The sequence below is a fragment of the Trifolium pratense genome, linkage group LG1 (assembly GCF_020283565.1).
Source record: "Trifolium pratense cultivar HEN17-A07 linkage group LG1, ARS_RC_1.1, whole genome shotgun sequence".
NCBI lineage: Eukaryota > Viridiplantae > Streptophyta > Magnoliopsida > Fabales > Fabaceae > Trifolium > Trifolium pratense.
In genome coordinates, this window is record NC_060059.1 from 7,963,317 (window position 1) to 7,983,225 (window position 19,909).

Consider the following 19,909-nt stretch of genomic DNA (forward strand, 5'->3'; position numbering starts at 1 on the left):
GGTACGAAGTTTTCACTGCCGTTAAACGATGACTAATCTCTGTTGGGAAACATGGGGGATATACAAGGTGGGTTCTCTCCTCTCAACCGAATTTTTTCCATACACATGAACCATAAATCAAACTCTTGACCACATGCTTAAGAAGCCAAGACCTTACCACTTGAACGGTAGCTAAAGTTACTTTACATTAAACGTGTGGCAAATTTTTCACCCCTTTTTTGGTCTCTCATTCCTATCATTATCATTAGTAATAATAATAATCATCATCTTAAAGCCACAAAACACTAATAAATAATTCTTTGTATCTCAATCTATATGGGATGTTTACAGTGTTTTAGGACAATTTTCCACCCCTTTTTGGGTGTGTTTTTCTTGAATCAGCCATGTCAGCTACCAATTTACATAATTCAAAAGAGCTTTGAAACATAAAAAAGTAGTACATTTTCACCTAGGTATTTTGTCGTTTTTTTGGAAGCAATTTTGGAGTCTCTCTTCTCATATAATTTATGATGCATCGTGCTAAAGTTAACTTAAAAGTAGTAGCATTTTACATTTTAAAAAAGTTTACTAACTTCAATGGAATTTAAAACTATGGATGCGTTTGAGGTTGATACATGGTACGAGGAAAAATCGACTGTTAAAAGGATATGTTCAGACATACAAAATTACTGCAGATAGTGAAAAGTAAAACCATGTTAGGTCTGTTGTTGTACACTTTCTACAACATCAACAATGCGTTCGTTCTTCACTTCTTCTACACTAGTTAGTAAGTCAATCAACCAAGTAAATTGACCCCAATTTAATCATCATATAACTCATGAACATATGATGCTCCTATTGTTGTCGTAACTCGTAATAGTTGGCTTCAAGCATCCATCTCTTGATCATCATTGTCCACTACATCTATATATCACAAAGTATAAATAATTACATTAACACATTGCAGTGAAGAACAAATACTAAGAGGATTATAAATCATTAAATCCTTTGAAACAAAAAAAATGCTAATACAAATAAAAGGTCAACAAAAAAAGTAAAACTAAAGCAATCATGCTTCAGATATTAAACCAATCACTAGTTTTGTGAGAGACAAGTATCTTAGTTTTTGTCCACTCCCTTGCCTCCTAGTTTTTCCGGTCGCTGATACAGTTTTATAATCAAACAGAGTACAACTTAAGTTGTCCTGTCCGGTCACTTACTTTTTAGCAGACCAAACACACCCTAAAAGCTATTTATCGTGCTACACATGACAAGCTAATAAACTCCCAACACATGATTCACATATGACTTCTAAAACAGGTGAATTTTGGATGTAATACTAATAACCATATGGAAGTACAAAACAATCCACACAGCAAACATTTTCAGAAGTTCATTGTAGCTGCATGTTAATAGATCTTAAAACGGTCTACATTGGGGTTACGAAAATCAACAAGGGCAAACCAGAATGCAATCATTGTGATTAATACCATAAAATGCAACTAGAAATGGACACCATCATATATTTTCAAAAACACAGAAAAAGATTGAAGATACACATTCAACACCAGTGTATACATAGCTCAATAACCTTTTCAAAACAAGCTTTGGGCCGTCTATCTAGTTCTTATCTTACCACATGTGTTAAATTGACGCAGTACGAAAGCGTGAAGGAAAAGCAAGCGCTAATCCTATTAGATAAAGGTTCTGGAATCCACCAGAAAGAGTAATTTGGAATCCACCAAATTTGAGAAAAATCTCTGAATTTTATTAAATCAAAAGGTTGCCTTTCAAGGCTACAATAGTTTGGTTTAAATAGTGGTAAAAAATAAAAATAACAAATCTTCTAAAAAATTGTAAAAATAAAAATAACAAACCTAGCTAAATAAAAATAATAAATCTTGCTAAAATATAAAAATAATAAATCTAGCTAAAATATTAAATCTTCACTAAATCTTTCTAAAATATAGCAAAATTAAATCTTCATTATTTTCCAAGTGAATCTTTCTTGTGCGCCACTTCATCTTCAATCTGGCGCGGCCAACCTTCCTACATCATAAATAATGTTTCGCGGATCCTAGTTCTTGCTTCATTTTTCTTTTGTTTCTCTTTTGACTGCGTTTTAGCCTACACAAAACAAAACAAAACAAAAAAACTGTCCAAAAATCAAAGATGAAATTTAAAATAAAACATGAAAACATGATGCAATTTTGTACATAAAAAGTATAAACATGTACATAACAATGATAAAAAATTAACAAACAACAATCATGCGTTATCACACTAAAGTGGGGTCGGCTACATGGATGAAACAACAACGCCATAATATTCTATCAAATTGATTGAGATGTTGATAATTTTAAATTGTAATGAGAAAGGCATGCATAATTGTTAAGCCTACATAGATAGACATAAACGTAGATGCAAGATAGATCGTTAAGTCCACTGTTTCTGCATGTAAAGTAAAAGTAGAACTAATCATACAAGTCTACAACATAACATAAACGTACTTTGTTCTGAATAGAATAAAAAGAAGATCACAACAAAACTTTAATTCAACCATCAATGTTAGTGAAAGATAACAATAGAATATATGACTTACCACTGCGGTGATACCAAACTCTCATGGTAAATATGTAGACGATGCGCAAATTTGCCTAAAATCTCACTACGGTAGTCCAACCCACTATTATTATTTAACTTATACACAACAAGTTTGTATTGGTTAGGCCTCAAAAGGAGAACTTCATGTTCCGTAATGAACAAGGCATCAGACATACATCTATTACGAAAATCCGATATTAACATATCCTGAGGGATGATCATCAGTTTGGTCCACGACTCAACAACTCCATACTCTTTCATTATCCACACAACCCAATGAGTTTTCATAGGGTGATCGAAAGACACACAAATGCAGTTATTACTCGAAACATACAAGACAGGATTGCAGAAATTTTCACAATCATGTTGAGGCAACAATATTTCGGCATAAGTCTCCTTCTCAAGATCAAAGGAAACTATCACACTACGGTTGGTGGAATTACGACGACGACCTTTGTTAACTATCCAATTCAAAGTGCCACTCACAAATTTCCCACACCACCACAAATTTGGATCACGCCGTGATGGGAAATTTTGAACAGTTGTCCAATTTTTTTCACCAAAGGTATAAATTATAGTCTTAACTCCTTCAGAAATTCGGCAACTTTCTACGACGGCTAGCACCCTGTACCTGTCATTAACTTGATCATAGCCAAAGCCAGAATATAGGATCTTCATACGATCAAAACAAGTAAAAATTTTTGGAGATGTTTTTGATTTCAATTTCATAGCAGGATTCCGCAATTTGAAGGTAGATCGTAAGGAATTAAAGAAACAAATCAACCCATTGCATGAACCTATCATGGATGTCCGCTGTCTACTTAGGAAGAACGCGGATTTTACACCGGCCGAAGGGTTAGGGTTTTCCAACAGTGGCTTCAAAGGATAAGATACGATATCGGACTTTGCAATACCGATATCGATAGAGACCAATTGTGGATAAGCGGTTGAGCTCAGAACGTGGCTCTTTGCGAATTGGGGATCTGAGATTAGGTTTTTCCAGAATTTGCAAACGCACCTGAATTGAAGGAGGGATCTCACCGGAAGTCGAAGGAGGATCTCCACAATGATTTCTTCCGGGAAAATCGCCGACGGCATGTTGTTGGTGGTTTCCGACACCGATTGAGTAGTAGAAACGGTGACGTTTTATTTTGGTGGGAAGAATAATAGAATACAATGAATCAAGGAATTCAAATTGGAAATTGGTGGGTAAGTTTTTTAATTTGTTATAGATGACTCTATATATAGAGAGAGTAGAGCTACAAGTATATCTTTTTTTTTAAAAAAAAAAAAAAACTAATTCTAAATTTTTTAAACAAATCTTAAATACGATGATATGCTTAAAAATAGGAATAAAATAAATTATAAATAAAAACAAAACAACAGAACAATCTATATGCATAAAATTTTCACGAAAAAAAATATAAAATAATAAAAAAATTATATATGAATTTATGCATAAAAATAGGAACAAAATATATCAATAAAAAAGATTATAAAATATAGAAATTATAAAATAAAAACGCATAAAATAATAAAATAAAGTCAATATTACTACTAATAATATTAGATCGTGGGCGAGTCGGGTCCTCTATTAGGGCGAATCGGGCCTATCGAATGGCTATGGGTTATGGGCTAACATGGATATTTTATTGGTCCTAAATTAATTGAGCCCTTACTTGGTCGCCCGGTCCAGATACAATTTGTGATTCCTCTTAAGTATTGAATGTTTTTTTTTAACGGCAAAATTTTATTAATAACAATCGGTCTCTAAACAAGACGAACAGAGATCGGGATAAACGGAAATACAAAATAGAGGCGCCGTACATAAACAGAACACCAATGAGAAAGCTAAAAGACCGACACCACCTAGTATACACCCCAGTGTCACCAGACCACCTAGAGCACACACCACAAACACTAGACCACCAAAGAGGACCATCAACCCGACAAGTGTGATTTTCTTAATGAATAACCAACTATGTCTTTTTTAGGTAGTATTCATGATATTTTTTTGGGATAGTACTAATTCTTAAAGCCACGAAACACTAATAAATAATTCTTTGTATCTCAATCTATATGGGATGTTTATGGTGTTTTTTAGGACAATTTCCCACCCCTTTTTGAGTGTGTTTTTTCTTGCATCAGCCATGTCAGTTACCAATTTACATAATTCAAAAGAGCTTTGAAACATAAAAAATACTACATTTTCACCTAGGTATTTTGTCCTTTTTTTGGAAGCAATTTTGGAGTCTCTTCTCATATAATTTATGGTGGATTATGCTAACTAGTGTCTTTGGACACTAAGTTAAGGAACTTTAAAAATGGTAATATTTTACATTTTAAAAAAGTTTATTACACAAGTTTCAAGACAATTTTACTACTTTTAACTAGTGTCTTGAGGACACTAGTTAACATTTTTCATTTATGATTGCTTTTTTTATTAGATGTTTTACGCGAGAATATGTTTGTTTTTCTTAAGAAATTTATTAAATTCCTGTTTGACGCATTACCAATCTACTCTCTCCAATCACTATTATAAGCAAAAAATAATTATTAGGTTCGTTGAAAAATTGATGTATTTGATCTATAATGGACGTTTCTCATTTTCCCTCTTATGTTTTCACCTTACTTTTGTTCTGATAAACTTATATATGGGTGGGGGAAAATACTTATTCAAAACCTTATTGTTTTTTAAAAAACAACGAAGAACTTTGTTATACTTTTGGTAAATGTCCTTGTAATGTTCATTTGTTGGAAAGTTTTAACATGAAAAAGTAGGAGTGTATACTGATCCGGTCATATCCATATTATTCAATAAAAAAAAACGGGTTAGGTTGACTCATCGGGTATGAATTTTAAAAGAATCCTTCTTTTTGTGCCCCCGGCCGTCTCATGCGCCCCCTATGCTTCCAATTTTATCCCCTCACTACATAGAATACTAGTGTGAAAAAAATAACAAAAATTGAGAAAATACTGTTCGCTGGCTAACCTGCGAACGAAATTCGCATTCCCCTCAGCGAATTGATTGGCAGGAAAAAACAGTCTCTCATGCAATCAAATGTGATTGGTCACGTGTGTGGTTGTGCCATAGCTCCGAGCCTCCAACCAATGAGATTACTTGGTAAATTCTATGAGTTCACACCGTTTGTGTGAGAAAAAAAATGAAAAAATTCACTCTCATTCTCCCTCATGAGAGATCCGCCCAATTTTATTTCTTTCTCAAATGAGATCTTGCGATGTACTTGTTCTTTCTAATGTAATTTTGTTTTTGAGTGTAATGAAAATCAATTTTGCTTTTGTCTAATGTAATTTTGTTTTTGAGTGTAGTTTGGGATTGGCTACTATCAAACAAACAAAGGGAACTTGACATGGGAAAATGATTGAGAAATAGCATAAAGAAATATTTGAGAAATACTGTAATTTATATCTGTTTTTGGTTTCCTCATCAAACCTCAAGAAATTTCCTTGAAGTTTCACAAGTTTTCAAGTTATTAAGTACGTTGAAAGACTAGTTGAAATTATGATAAACATAACGTGCATTACACTACTGAACTGATTTGTGCTCATCGTGTCATGAATTGAGAATGGATAAAATCTTGTTCTCACTTCCCTAAAATTACTTCTGAGAATTGTGGCTTGGTTCAATTTGAAATCACATGGTACTATTATGATTTATTAGAAGGGAAAAAGTCAAAATAATCAATCTTTTTCTCATTAATAAATTGCGTTGTTTTCTTCAAACTGCTAATTGCTTGTGCCAAAAGTCCAAAACCAAGTTTGGTTGTTGCTGTCACTAGATATGTATGTAGTTTGAAAAAGAAAATGTAATGTTGGGTTTTTATGACATAAACACCCTTATGGAATTAGAAAATCATGTGATTTATTTTATAAACTTATTTTATTTATTATTATTATTATTATTATTTAATTTTAATCCCCATTCGATAGTTTATGGGTATAACTAGTATTTTATCATTTTTTTGAGTAAACTATTTATGATTTCTTATTAAACTTTTTATTTAACCATTTTTTTTCTTGCTACAAGATATATTTCTCTTTATACACTAAATAACTAGGATAAGAGTAATATTGACAAAAACAACTATTGATATATGGGCTTTAAGCCCACATTGTTATAAAAAAAAACTTATTAATATTTTCTTTAACGACACCTATTAATATTATATTAAACTTGGAAATCGATAAATAATTAGAAACAAATTTTCTTTTTAAATGGAATAGTTGACGGTATTTTTTGAGACAATAACAATATCTTATTTGAGTAATTTTATTCGTAAAATTGGCTTTTACAATGTCCTCTATAGTGAGATGTGAAACATGTACATTCGAGTTTGACTATTACTCATCTTCAAGTGAAAAATGATTCAAATATGTCAGTTACAATGATAATAAAAAACGCATTGTCAAGGAGAATATCCAAATTAACCACACATAACAAAAAGGAAACAAATTAGTTGATTAATCAACACTAAATTCTTTTGATTTACATATTTTAGGGATATCTCTCGATAAACTTTAAAGTCTCATTTTTTATAACATTTTCGATACTTGCATCTCTTGGAACATTCATTTAGATTTCTAGTTTTTGTTTATTTTTGGCATTTTACCCATTTTTGTAGCAACTTTTTACTAACAATATAAAATTATTTTCACTACTACAAGTACAAAGGCGATTTTTGTCATTCCAAGAGAAAAGTATCAAAAAAGACAAACCAACACAAGAATTCATGAGTTGAAATTTTGGGAAAAGCATAACCCAAAAAACCAAATTTACCACAGTCAAAAGTCAAAAGAGCTTTGATTGAATTGTGTGAGTGAAAGAGTAGTGGTGGCGTTTCTGCTCTCTCTTCTGAGTCTGCATTTTGACCATAACACCAACAACAACAAAACAGAGAGAGAACAATAACAAGAAGAAGAAGAAGATTCTACTTTTCAGCTTTTGCTTTTGCGTGTTAACATCACTTCTTTGTGCATTCTCTCAATCACTCTCTCCAATTTCCTCATCAAATGCCGCACATGCACCTCCTCACAGATCTCTGCTTCTGGTACCCCCATCTACCTTTTACTCTATTGGGTTTCTTTCATTTCACTTTCTGTTTCATAAAGATACAATCTTTAATCAAATTAATCAAAAATCACTTATTGGGTCTCTCTAATTTTCCACTTTGATTATGCTATTTCATTTATATTTTTTTAGGTTTTTTTTTTCTTCATGATTTTTAATATTTTTTTTGTAAATTCAGATTTGGTGAGTTGATAAGAGTTGATGGACTGGAGCTGTAAAAGTGATCAGAATTGGTTTAATCAAAATTTGAGCATTCACCATAACATTCCTGTGAATTGAAACTTGTGTTTTGAGTTTTTGTTGTTGCTTTTTCTTGTGAATGAAGATGAAGCAAGTAGTTGTTACATAAAATTGTGTACACAGTTTAGTTAGTAATTGGACTTAATATGGGGGGCATTTGTTCAAGATCATGGAAAGCAACTGTAGATGGTGTAGCTGTAGATAATGTACCTGGTGAAAGTTCAAGACATTCTGCTAATGGTCATGCTACTAATAATGAACCTGGAATGACTTATCAGTCTATTTCTGCAAATATAAATAGTAATTCAACTTTGCATCCTCTTGCTGATGAGTTGGATAAGCATCAACGAGAATCGTTTTCTTTTACTGGATTGGAAAAGGTACCGTATGGTCCGGGTGCTGAAGATATCAATGATGGGATTCCTCGCCTGCCTCGGACATTATCGCACAAATCTAGAAAGACTGTTAAGTTAAGTTACTATTCTCATTTTGATCTTTCTATTTCTCGTGTTTGGATTAGCTTGTTTTATAGTGTAGAAGTGTATGATTATATGAAAAACTATTTGTCGGTAAAAATAAAACAAATCAAGCAAATCTTTCAGTAGAAGTAGTTTAAATAAAGAGAGAAAAAGGGAAAGCACGACCGGGGGGGGGGGGGGATAAGATATCATTAGAAAAAGGAAAAACTATAAATTTAACTTAATCATAATGTTTGTTCTAGACCTTAAAATAACTATTCCTAGGAAGCCAGAATCGCTAGTAATCGCCGGTCAGCCATACGATGGTGAATCCATTCCCGGGCCTTGTACACACCGCCCATCACACCATGGGAGCTGGCCATGCCCGAAGTCGTTACCTTAACCGCAAGGAGGGGGATGCCGAAGGCAGTGCTAGTGACTGGAGTGAAGTCGTAACAAGGTAGCCGTACGGGAAGGTGCGACTGGATTACCTCCTTTTGTGAAAAGTAGCTTCCTTGTCATTTAAACCCAAATGCCACTGTATACAACAATGAGAAGCAAGAGATGTGTGGGGCCTATGGACTAACTAAATCCATTAGACTTGACCTGATAACCCTTGTATGAAACTGCATTAATCTATAGGCGCCTTGATATGTTTAGATCAGGTTTGACTTACAAGATTTAATAAAAATTAGACAATGATGGGACTTAAAGGCACTACGGAGCTTATCAGAACATGGTTTTAATAATTGTTTATGAAAGATAGTATAAGGTAACAGCGATATGTGTTTGAACTAAGATATTATTTAATGATAATAATGTAAATGATTTGCTTCAGATATAGAGATTGTAATCATTTGATTTTATATTCGACAGTTTTGGAAGCTTTGGAATACAACTGTTTTCCTTGAATGGGAGGAATAAGTACAGTATATTTTTGCTGGTGTTCGTTTATGGTTAGAATATATTGATAGTGTTTCTAGACTGCAATTACAGCTATCAAAATTCATTTTGATACGGATATATGTTTTTGGCCTCCTTTTGGATGAAATTTAATAGCTTATTTTGGGGTTTTTTGATGTTGGACTTCTGCAAACTTTGTAGGGTATCTTATCTTTCCACTTTGTGATTAGTTCCTTTAATATTTCCTTTCTCTAGTCATCCCCGCCCCACCGGTAATATATATAGTTGGTGGTCTAACCTTTAATGACATAGAGACGATCATTCAGTCAAAAAGGGTAGAGTTTGTACTTCAAGTTCTATGTGTGTGTTGTGTTCTTACTTATATTACGCGCTTTTGCTAATGAGCTAATACTTCACGTGGTACTGACCATATGTTTTAGAGATCAATATGTGTTTAATGTCATGTTTTAGATCATTCCCTTTTTTCAGGTTTATAAGACCTCCTTTGTAACACAAACGGATTAGATTTCCTTTTCATCTTCTCTTTTGGTGTATTACAGGTATCAGAAGTGAGTTCACTATTAGGCAGAGCTGGTACAGCTGGGCTTGGCAAGGCAGTAGATGTTTTGGACACACTAGGTAGTAGTATGACAAATTTGAATCTCAGTAGTGGTTTTACATCGGGAGTTACAACAAAAGGAATTAAAATTTCAATTTTGGCCTTCGAAGTAGCAAACACAATAGTTAAGGGTGCCAATCTAATGCAATCTCTTTCAAAAGAGAACATTAAGCATTTAAAAGAGGTGGTTCTACCGTCTGAAGGAGTGCAAAAGTTGGTATCTACAGATATGAATGAACTCCTGAGAATTGCTGCTGCAGACAAGAGGTAAATTAATCATAATTTTTTTTGTGATTAACTTAGGAGCCTTCTACTTTAATGTGTAGTTTATTTTCTCCAGTTACTATCTGCACTATCACTATCTTGTACTATTTTGGCAGAGAAGAATTGAGAATATTTTCTGGCGAAGTTGTGCGTTTTGGAAATCGATGCAAAGATCCTCAGTGGCACAACCTGGAACGCTATTTTGAGAAGTAATTGTAGTTCAATTGATTTAAACTTAACTTTATTTTTCCTTGTAACATAAAATGATGTTTGATTATGGTTTGCTTTGTTGATTTTTAGGTTAGGTTCAGAGCTTTCACCGCAAAGGCAATTGAAAGAGGAGGCAGAAATGGTGATGCAACAATTAATGAGCTTTGTTCAATATACCGCTGTGAGTAAATCTCTTATAAGGAACTCCAAATATGCATGTCTTCTTCAGTTCTTCCTCAAATTTGTGTGATGAACTCAGCTCTATATCTTGACTATTTTCATATTTTGTGTATATTTTTTTTTTTGCATTGATTTATGTGTATATTTTAATATCATAAAATACTAAAAAAGTGGGTTATATTTTCTGTCTGCACCAATGATTTCATTAAGACTAGTCCTGAAGTAGTTTAACATTTTTCTTGGAGTGCAGGAATTATATCATGAGTTACATGCCTTAGACAGGTTTGATCAAGATTATCGACGCAAGCTTCAAGAAGAGGATAATTCAAATGCCACACAGAGAGGTAAATGTTGATCTGCATTTGCATACGTAAATGTTATTCAATCCCAGGTTCTTGTATTGTGTACTTCAAAATAATTACTCTGTTTAGAATCAATATTCTATTTATGTTCATTTTGTGCCAAAAGTGTGTGTCGATCCATTAAATTTACAGTTGTTGTAAACCGTCTTCATCTATAAAAGAGCAAAATAATTAGAGGAAAAATGGGGTGCAGGCGTAAATTTAAATTCTTCCGTTAGAGTGACAATTATAAGAAAACAATGAAAACAAATAATCTCATCAATACTTTAAAGCTAGGGAGCCCCTAATATGGACCCAAAAACAAGAGTCCGCCGTTGAACCTGTGCAAATGACCTACAACAGCCGGTTACCCTCAATTTAGTTATTACTGTGTTTTTAAAAAGAATTTAGTTATTAATGGAAAAGCCAGTGGAAAATAATGGAAGTTTGTAATAAATAGTGTTCAATGCTTAGGTTTATATTAGTGCGCACAATCTTTATTTTGATTCAGCCACATGATTTGTGCTTAAACCTATCCCTATTAGTATTAATTTGCTATGGTTAAAAAAAGGGAATTAGGCTTGACGGACATATATGAATTAAAGGTTAATTTTCTGAAACGATCTTTAGTGACTGGAAAAATAAAAATATGTCCTAAGTTCTCATCGCCGATGGCAAATGTTATATAGGAAATGCAATAGTGATGAATGGTGATGAGGGTTCAAATCCAATCTCAATAGATTTATGCAGAATTTCATAAAAAACAAATGCAGAATATTTTCGACAATTATTTCCTGTCTGATTCAACCAAAACCCGTTGGAGAGGACATAATATTGCTTATAAGTTCATTAGCTATTTATCTTTATAAGTTCACTACACTGTAACTCCTATCTCTGCAACATAATTTTGTTTTTCCATATGTTCAGAAATCTGGCTAAACATTTGCTATTAGGAAAAAAAAAATAATGACATGTTAGTTTATGTGTACTACAATGAGTATTAGGTGATCAATATTTTTAAAATGTTAAATATGCAGGTGACAGCCTTGCAATCTTGAAAACAGAACTGAAGAGTCAAAAGAAACATGTAAGAAATTTGAAGAAAAAATCACTGTGGTCCAAGATTTTGGAAGAGGTCAGAAGACAGTAGTTTTTTATTTTATATTTTTACGAGTATTCATGAGTGTTCAGTATAATAGAAGTTTGAATTTTAATTTAGGAATTTATGATTAATGTTTGGTCAATTGGAAAGTACTGTTCCTGAATTCTTTAAATTATGTTTACTTTTTGTTGTTTTATTTGTGTTTATCTATGTTAGAAAATAAAATAGTATCTTGGTTTATCTCCTAAGATCAGTTTTCAATCTCAGCATATCTTAGATTATCTCTTAGGATTAATTTCTATATCTCTTACTTATTGTTATTATTTGTTTCCTGGTTTCCTCCTTTTATCTAAAGCCCCGCAACAGTCTATATCATTTTCCCTCACTTGTGCTTTCCCTTTACTTCGTCGAATATTATTTTCCTAGTTCTTTTCAGCGTCTTTTTCATATGCAAATTTCTTATCATACGATTATAAAATCTAATTGTTGTATTTTTCAGGTGATGGAAAAGCTTGCAGATATTGTCCATTTTCTATATTTGGAGATAAACGAAGCATTTGGTAGTGCCGGTATGCTTTCAAGAATTTCAAGGATTCTTGCTTATGATTAGTGATTTGCTATATATTTTGTGAAGCCTGATATTTTATTAGAAAAAGTAGGGAAATCTTCTCCGAATACTGCAGAATTTTGAGGGTTTGTTCCTCAAAGGTTCTTGCAATTGTCTCAAATAACAACTAAAGGCTTTCAATTAAGTAACTATTTGAGTAACAACTAATTGGGTGGTGTTACCTAACAACTTTTTTGTTTCCCAAGTATTGATGATGACGTAGTGGTTTGGCTTGAATAAAATGTCAATCTGTTAGGAAATAAAGAATCGAAATGGTAGACAGATAGACAGAATCGAAATAACTGAATCTATTATTGAGAACTGAATGAAAATGGAGAATAGAATTCTGCTCCTATTTATAATCACTTCAAACTAATTAACTAATCTCAAGATTCTCACCTACTTTGGCTCCTCTTTATTATCCTAAAACAAACATGCTGGTGTAAGTTTATAGAAAGATGATACCATTTATTGATGAAAGGGACTCCTTTCTGTCGTTATGACAAAATTCTGGATATAGAACTCAGCAACATGCAACAACAGAGCCCATTCATTAGTTCTAACTTATAACTACATAGTTCATGTACTTTATCTAAAGTTATGTTCTTAAACCCGACAAAATTAGAATTTCATCTCATATTGATTTTTAATATTATCCCTTATTTGTTTTATGTAAATGAAATTTCTGATCAGTTAACCTTTTACTGCCCTTAATTGTGGTTCCTTTCTCTTTCCCAACAAGACAAAGACCCTCCTTTGCTGGTGTTTAGATGCTGCATTAAACAGGATATGTCTTTTATACTTTTTTTCCTGTTTAATCTCACAGATACAGATAAGCAAGTGAAAGATTCTCAAGGAAACCATAAGAAGTTGGGAGCTGCTGGTCTTGCTTTGCATTATGCAAACATTATCACTCAAATTGATACTCTGGTTAGTTAAATATTTTACTTAAATTATATAAAGAACATGTTCTTGGGATAGTGGTGTTGTATTTTATGTCCAGTTAATAATAAATGTCAACACACAAGCTTAACAAGAAGGAGAAAGAAAGGCAGAAGCACTATCACAAACGCGCTTAATACTGTGTTATCACCATCCTGTGTTTTCCTGCCTCATTTTAAAATCATTTTGAAACTGAAATTATTACTAAAAACATTTAGACTTAAATCCACTTTTGGTCCACCTATTTTTTTAAAAAAATGAAGTTTTGGTCCCCTCATTTTAAAAATCGGATTTTAGGTCACCAATTTTACTTTTCCTGAAATTTCGATCCCCGTCCCATTTTGGGATCATTTTTTGCTGATGTGGCAGCAGTTATGTAATGTGGCCCCCATTAGCGATATGGATATTCAGTGTGGCCACAATCGCAGCCACATCATTAACGAATAGGTCACATCAGTAAAAGTAACAAACAATTTGGAACAGTTATAGCTATAAAAAGTTCATTGTCATATTGTGTGTTGATAATTTTTGCATCTATATTTCATTTCATAGCTGATATTATTTTTATTTCAGGGAAATGGTCAGTCATAAAAAAAAATTATTTTATTTTCAAAGAACAATGCTAGTCACAATTGCACATTTATTGCATCTGAAATATAATAGCATCACTTTTGTGAAGGTAGCCATGAGTGTTAACATTTTAATTTAATCAGGTGTCTCGGTCAGGTTCTGTGCCTCCTAATACTAGGGATGCTTTATATCAAGGGTTACCGCCTAATGTAAAATCAACATTGCGTTCAAGGTTACAGTCGTTTCAGGTTAAAGAAGAGGTGCGTATCCCACTTCTGTCCTATTTTTTTAGCTGGATATGCATGCTATAAATTGACAAATAGATTCAATACCCCCTTGTATTGCCAACAAAGTTTTATTCCCAATTCGTTTAATACTTGTTAATGACTTTCCTAGTCCCATCTTTTGATGATTTTGTTGAACTTCTTTTCTGCTTAAGCGGTTATACAGAGCTTGTACTGCATTATCTATTTTGATTATGACAAAATTTTTAAATCAAATCTGAAATGATGGAAGCTTTTTTGCAGCTTACTGTTCCACAAATCAAAGCTGAAATGGAGAAAACTTTGCATTGGCTTGTTCCTATTGCTGCCAACACAACAAAGTATATTTGATATAGCCCTGACTCAGCAATTCCTCAAATTCCTAGTATTGCATATGGTGCATGAAAAAAAATTAAAATTTTGCTTTTCATAATGGTCCATAAACAGCAAAATATCCATCATTCTACTCATAAAGTGCAATTCAGGTTGCTTTTGTTTATGGACCATTTCACATTTAGAGTTGCTTTATCCATGTTACTATTGGCTTCATGTGTTCTATTATTTAACTATCATTTACCTCTATACATTCTATTCTAAAATTTAATTCTCTCTTTTTCAATTGCATAAATCAGAGCTCATCATGGCTTTGGATGGGTTGGAGAATGGGCAAATACAGGGTAAGGAGACATATGTTTAGATTTTTCTTTCGTCCATGTTTTCGTTATACATATGTTTTTCTAAGTCTAGGTTGTATAGGTCTGATGTCAACCGTAAACCTGCGGGTCAGTCAGACTTGTTGAGGATCGAAACACTACACCATGCGGATAAAGATAAAACAGAAGTGTATATACTTGAACTGGTTGTCTGGCTACATCACCTAGTGAGTCAAGTAAGAGTTGGTAACGGTGGAATAAGGTCCCCAGTCAAATCCCCGATTCGTTCTCCTAACCAGAAGACAATGCAGTTGTTTGCGCAAAAAGGCGGCTCTACTTCTCCGTTGTTAACAGTCGAAGATCAACAAATGCTTCGAGATGTTGGTAAGAGGAAACTAACGCCAGGCATCAGTAAAAGCCAGGAATTTGCAACTGCCAATACTAGGTTGAGCAAACACCATAGGCTAAGCAAGAGTAGTAATCATTCCCCTATCAGTGAAAGTAAAAGCGATATATTCTCTACAAGGAGGTTACCTTCTGTTCCTGTCATTGACTTTGATATTGACCGAATGAAGGCCTTGGATGTCATTGATAGAGTGGATACTATTGGAAGTTGATTAGTGTGGGGCATGTCTTGATCTTCAAGTCAAGGGTTACTGCTATAATTGAATGAATTTGTTGTTGCCTTCAAGTTGAGTTTTTCCCCCCTTTGTTTCTTGTGAGCCATGAAAAATGTTTCTTGTGGCATGGGGACAAAGGGGGGCATAGTTTTTTCATTAGATGTATATGTACAGATCAAATGGTCATATAAATATTTTCTCTTTTGCTTAATCTTGATACTCAAACTTTTGTTACAATTTATGTGTAACAAATTATAGAATTGTTTGAAAGTGGAAATTCGATAATATTCACACGGTAAAAAACTTTGAAATCAAGCGATGGGGAACTGCGTGTGCACATGATAGGTGGGAAGTTGTGTTGATGATTTCCATCGAACGTGGATCTCTGGGTAGGAGGGGAAGGTTTTTCTTGTAACATAGGAGAATGTGGTGTTTGTATGGTTGAGTTAGAAGATTACATGCAAACTTTGCATGGAAGGGACTTCTCATGTTTTGGTTGAGACTGACTTGTCAAGAATGCAATGTCTTTAATATGGAGTTAACATTACCGACATCATGTTTTTGTTTGGAAATATATATTCAGACAGAAAAAAAAATTTGTGTTTTTTTCGTATGTGTACTTTGTCTGCTGGAGGAGTAACACGAGAAAAATAAGGTGATTGATTACTTTTCTCTTCACTCCCCCCCATTGGTCACACAAAAAAAATGGATTTAGATTTTCTATGGTCAAAACTCTTACGATTCACTCACATTTAGTGCAAATATTTTATGAGAGAGAATGAAGAGAGATATTATGGTAATGATAAAATTAACCTTAAAAATAAATTAAAAGTAGATGAATGTAGAGAATCTAAATCTCAGAATAATACATTGTAGTAAGATTTACACTACTAAAAAATTTTTTTTGATGAATGGAGAAATTTCTAAGCAAATTGGAGGTGGGGGTGAATTATTTGGAAGAGAGCATTTATAGTTAGGGTTGATCTTGGGTTAGAATTATAAAGGCCTATAGTTGGTATAAGCCAATTTTTTGGCCCATCTTTCTAAGCTACAAATATTTCTTATTTTATGTATTGTATTCAGTCCTTATATAAATATTCATATTTGATTCAAATTATATATGTACTCTCCATGCCAAAAAATTGTCTTTTTTTTTAAAGAAATTGTTTTAAAATAATGAGTAGTTTATAAATCTAAGGTGTACTTTGCCTTTGTTTTTCAATTATACTTTATAATTAAGTTTTTTTACAGATTATTTGTAGTGGAGTATTTATAGTATTCACAGTGAAAAATGAGAATTTGTAAATTAATTAATGACAAATATAATGGCATTATAATTGACACGTATATGCATCAGTCAAACAAATTTTTAATTTATTGTAAAAACAATTGTGAGCAAAAATTTGAACTACCAAAGATATGAAATGAAGAGAGTGCCTTTTATTTTTTTTATTTTTTATTTTTTGGTGCAAAGGGAGTACCTTTAATTGTATAATCTAAGGTTTATATATAAATTAACACCATCCCTCCATTAAACTTTTTTTTAACGACAAATATAACAATAATAATAAGATCTTTGCACAAGATGAACAAAGACATAATACTGGCGCCTTATATACACGCACACACCGAAAATAAACAAAACCCCACCTAATCAAAGTCTTTCTCCTAATTCCATAATCATTAACAAAACCCAGTCTAATCAAGGTCTTCCTCATAATCCCATAATATTAATTAGGAAGACACACTCAGGTTACATGTCACCGAAGAAGACACCAACCCTAGTCCAAAACGTTGTCACTAGACACGAACTCTCCCAATCTCGAAGCAAAAGTGATCCGCACATCACTAGACACCATCCCTCCATTAAAATATCCCCTTCCCTCATCCAAACTCATTTAAATCATACAAAGAAAAGATAAGTATTATAACATCCTTTTACAAAAGAGGAAGTATAACTTTAAAATAGAAAGCCAATTTGTGATATGCCATGTTAATTAAGGAAAGATAGAAATGGGTAATCCCATTTTATACAAATCATGACACTTATTTTCCAAAGGATGACCAACATTATAAGGCAATCTTATATGGGATATATATGTGCCCCAATAAAAGTTATGGACGCCATTAATTATTTTTGATTATATGGGATATATATGTGCCCCAATAAAACTTAGTTGACGGCTTTTTCTTAGTTTGGAAGGTCTGGTTCGATAATGATATTTTTGATGGGAGATATTTTTATTCTGCTTCACTTCTGATTTGCTATGATTTTAGGTTGGGGTTGGAGTACGACATCAAAGAGTCATTTTAGAATTTTACATGGTGTTGTTTAGGTTGCGGTTATTTTGCGGGATTTTGTTTTTGTTGGCTTTGTTTTATTGCGTTTTAGTGGTGGGGATAAACACTTAAACTATTGTTAAGGGTGAATTGATGTGGTTGTTTATTGTACTTTTTGATTGGTTAAGATGTTTTCATCACTTTGCATTTGTTTGTTTGATCCGACAATCTCTTATATTTCTTGTTTAAGAGATTTGTCTATTAATAAAATTTAGCCGATTAAAAAAAAATCCCTTAACTAGTACATTAATATAAAGTTAAATAAGAAGAAACCTATTAAGACCCCCTTTTCATAGAAACCAGAAAGTTAAAAAATAAAAGAAAAAATGAAGAAGAAACTATCTTTATTAATACATCTCAAAATAGGCATTAATATCACTTTAATTAACAATGTTTTTTCTATTGACAACTAATTTTATTTTAGGTGGTACTTATAAATTTAAATTGTGTTACTTAAACATCACAAAATACAAACAAATGATACAGTATTTGACATTAAAACTTTGATTTCGACATATGATTTCTCTATAAATTCCCTAATATGGACCATGCATGCATATTATTCGATGTAGTCACTTCACATAGATTTCATTTGACATCACTCTCAATTGTTCCTTAATCTTTGATCTAGGCCTTTCAAATAATCTTTAGCCAGCTCACTCGTCCAACCGGTCCAGTCATTATTCTTTATTCTCTACATACTTGCAATTTGCAATACGACAAGATATCTCCTCCCATAACGGATAAAAGAACCTTCTGTTATAGAGAAAATATCTCACTAAAATCACTAGTACAAATTATTAATTAAGGTGTAAATTTACTCCCAACACAATAGGATGAGGTGATATTGGTCCTTTTTAGTTTAATCAAGGTTCTGAATTCGATTCTTAATTTGGACATGTAACAATTTTAAAACTCTTAAGAATAGTTTGTCGCACATTTGATTCTCACAGCTCTGATACCACTTGTTGGGGAGTTCGGGGGAGCTCGGGAGAAACACAAGGTCAAATGCTCCAGGACCACAAGAGAGGGAGACACCACATCTACACTCAAAACCTTAAGACATTAGGTTAATGGGTCACATCTCTTATAAATCCAACATTCTTCTCATTCATAGTCGATCTGAGACTTAACTACTCACACTTGAAACCCAACAATCTCCCACACGTGTGAGTTCCCACATCCTATAGTTGATCCAATACCAGGATCTACTCACACTCCCCCACCAAGTCGAACCACGACTCTGATACCATCTTAGAATATTTATGGAGTTGAGTCAAACTTATCCTTACGAAACCGGCTTGTATGGTGATGATTGTCCTCACTTATAAACACATATTCAGACTATCTCGCATTCAATATGAGACTTCTCTTAACAATTAGTCTCTATAATTGCGTGCAGAATACCCGATTTACGACCAAAAAATTTACTCCCATATCCAAAGTTATCACAATTTTCCATTTATACTTATAAGATAAGATTTGTGTCCTTTTTAATCAGTGACCTCAATCTTATTTAAGGCATGTTTATCATCTTTTTAATCTCACATGTTATAACTTAGCGTTGAAGTGACATTGTACATATTCCCAACAACCATACCTAATGTTGTGCTTAGGACCATATGAAATGAAATATCCAAATAGATTAAATTCCTTTCCCAACATAAGCTAGCAGATAAGTGATGCATATAGTACCAACAAAAAATATAACCTTACCTTACATGCTAAGAAATCAAATCATCAAAGCATTGAATTCCAATTTTAGTCTTCGTATTGAAGACAAGACAATTAAGCAACCATATATGGGCAGTGCCCACTGCAACCATCATCAGAACCTGATTCCAAATTAATTAACACTCTTATAATATATATTTCTATCATGCATGCCAACGTGTAAGAGATTCCAATGCATGCATTCAATCATA

At 32.9% G+C, this 19,909-nt stretch overlaps 2 protein-coding genes across 3 annotated transcripts; one reads left to right on the plus strand and one right to left on the minus strand.

The window, feature by feature from the left end:
- Positions 1-1,728: 1,728 nt before the first annotated feature.
- On the minus strand, positions 1,729-3,794 carry LOC123896676 (F-box/kelch-repeat protein At3g23880-like). The gene is made up of 2 exons (XM_045947041.1): positions 2,582-3,794; positions 1,729-2,106 (listed from the first exon to the last, which is right to left on the minus strand). The coding sequence occupies exons 1-2, from the start codon at positions 3,679-3,681 to the stop codon at positions 2,034-2,036; spliced, it is 1,173 nt and encodes a 390-aa protein (XP_045802997.1). The 5' UTR covers positions 3,682-3,794; the 3' UTR covers positions 1,729-2,033.
- A 3,610-nt stretch (positions 3,795-7,404) lies between these two features.
- On the plus strand, positions 7,405-15,881 carry LOC123924432 (protein PSK SIMULATOR 1). 2 transcript variants are annotated; one of them, XM_045977324.1, is made up of 13 exons: positions 7,405-7,652; positions 7,851-8,382; positions 9,834-10,159; positions 10,273-10,365; positions 10,457-10,547; positions 10,797-10,890; positions 11,925-12,022; positions 12,489-12,558; positions 13,423-13,526; positions 14,252-14,368; positions 14,636-14,712; positions 15,004-15,048; positions 15,128-15,881. In XM_045977324.1, exons 2-13 carry the CDS (start codon positions 8,059-8,061, stop codon positions 15,639-15,641), a joined length of 1,953 nt encoding a protein of 650 aa, XP_045833280.1. In that variant the 5' UTR covers positions 7,405-7,652; positions 7,851-8,058; the 3' UTR covers positions 15,642-15,881. The 2 variants fall into 2 exon arrangements, with proteins under 2 accessions (XP_045833280.1, XP_045833288.1); XM_045977332.1 differs by having other exon boundaries at positions 13,429-13,526.
- The last annotated feature ends 4,028 nt before the right edge of the window (positions 15,882-19,909 follow it).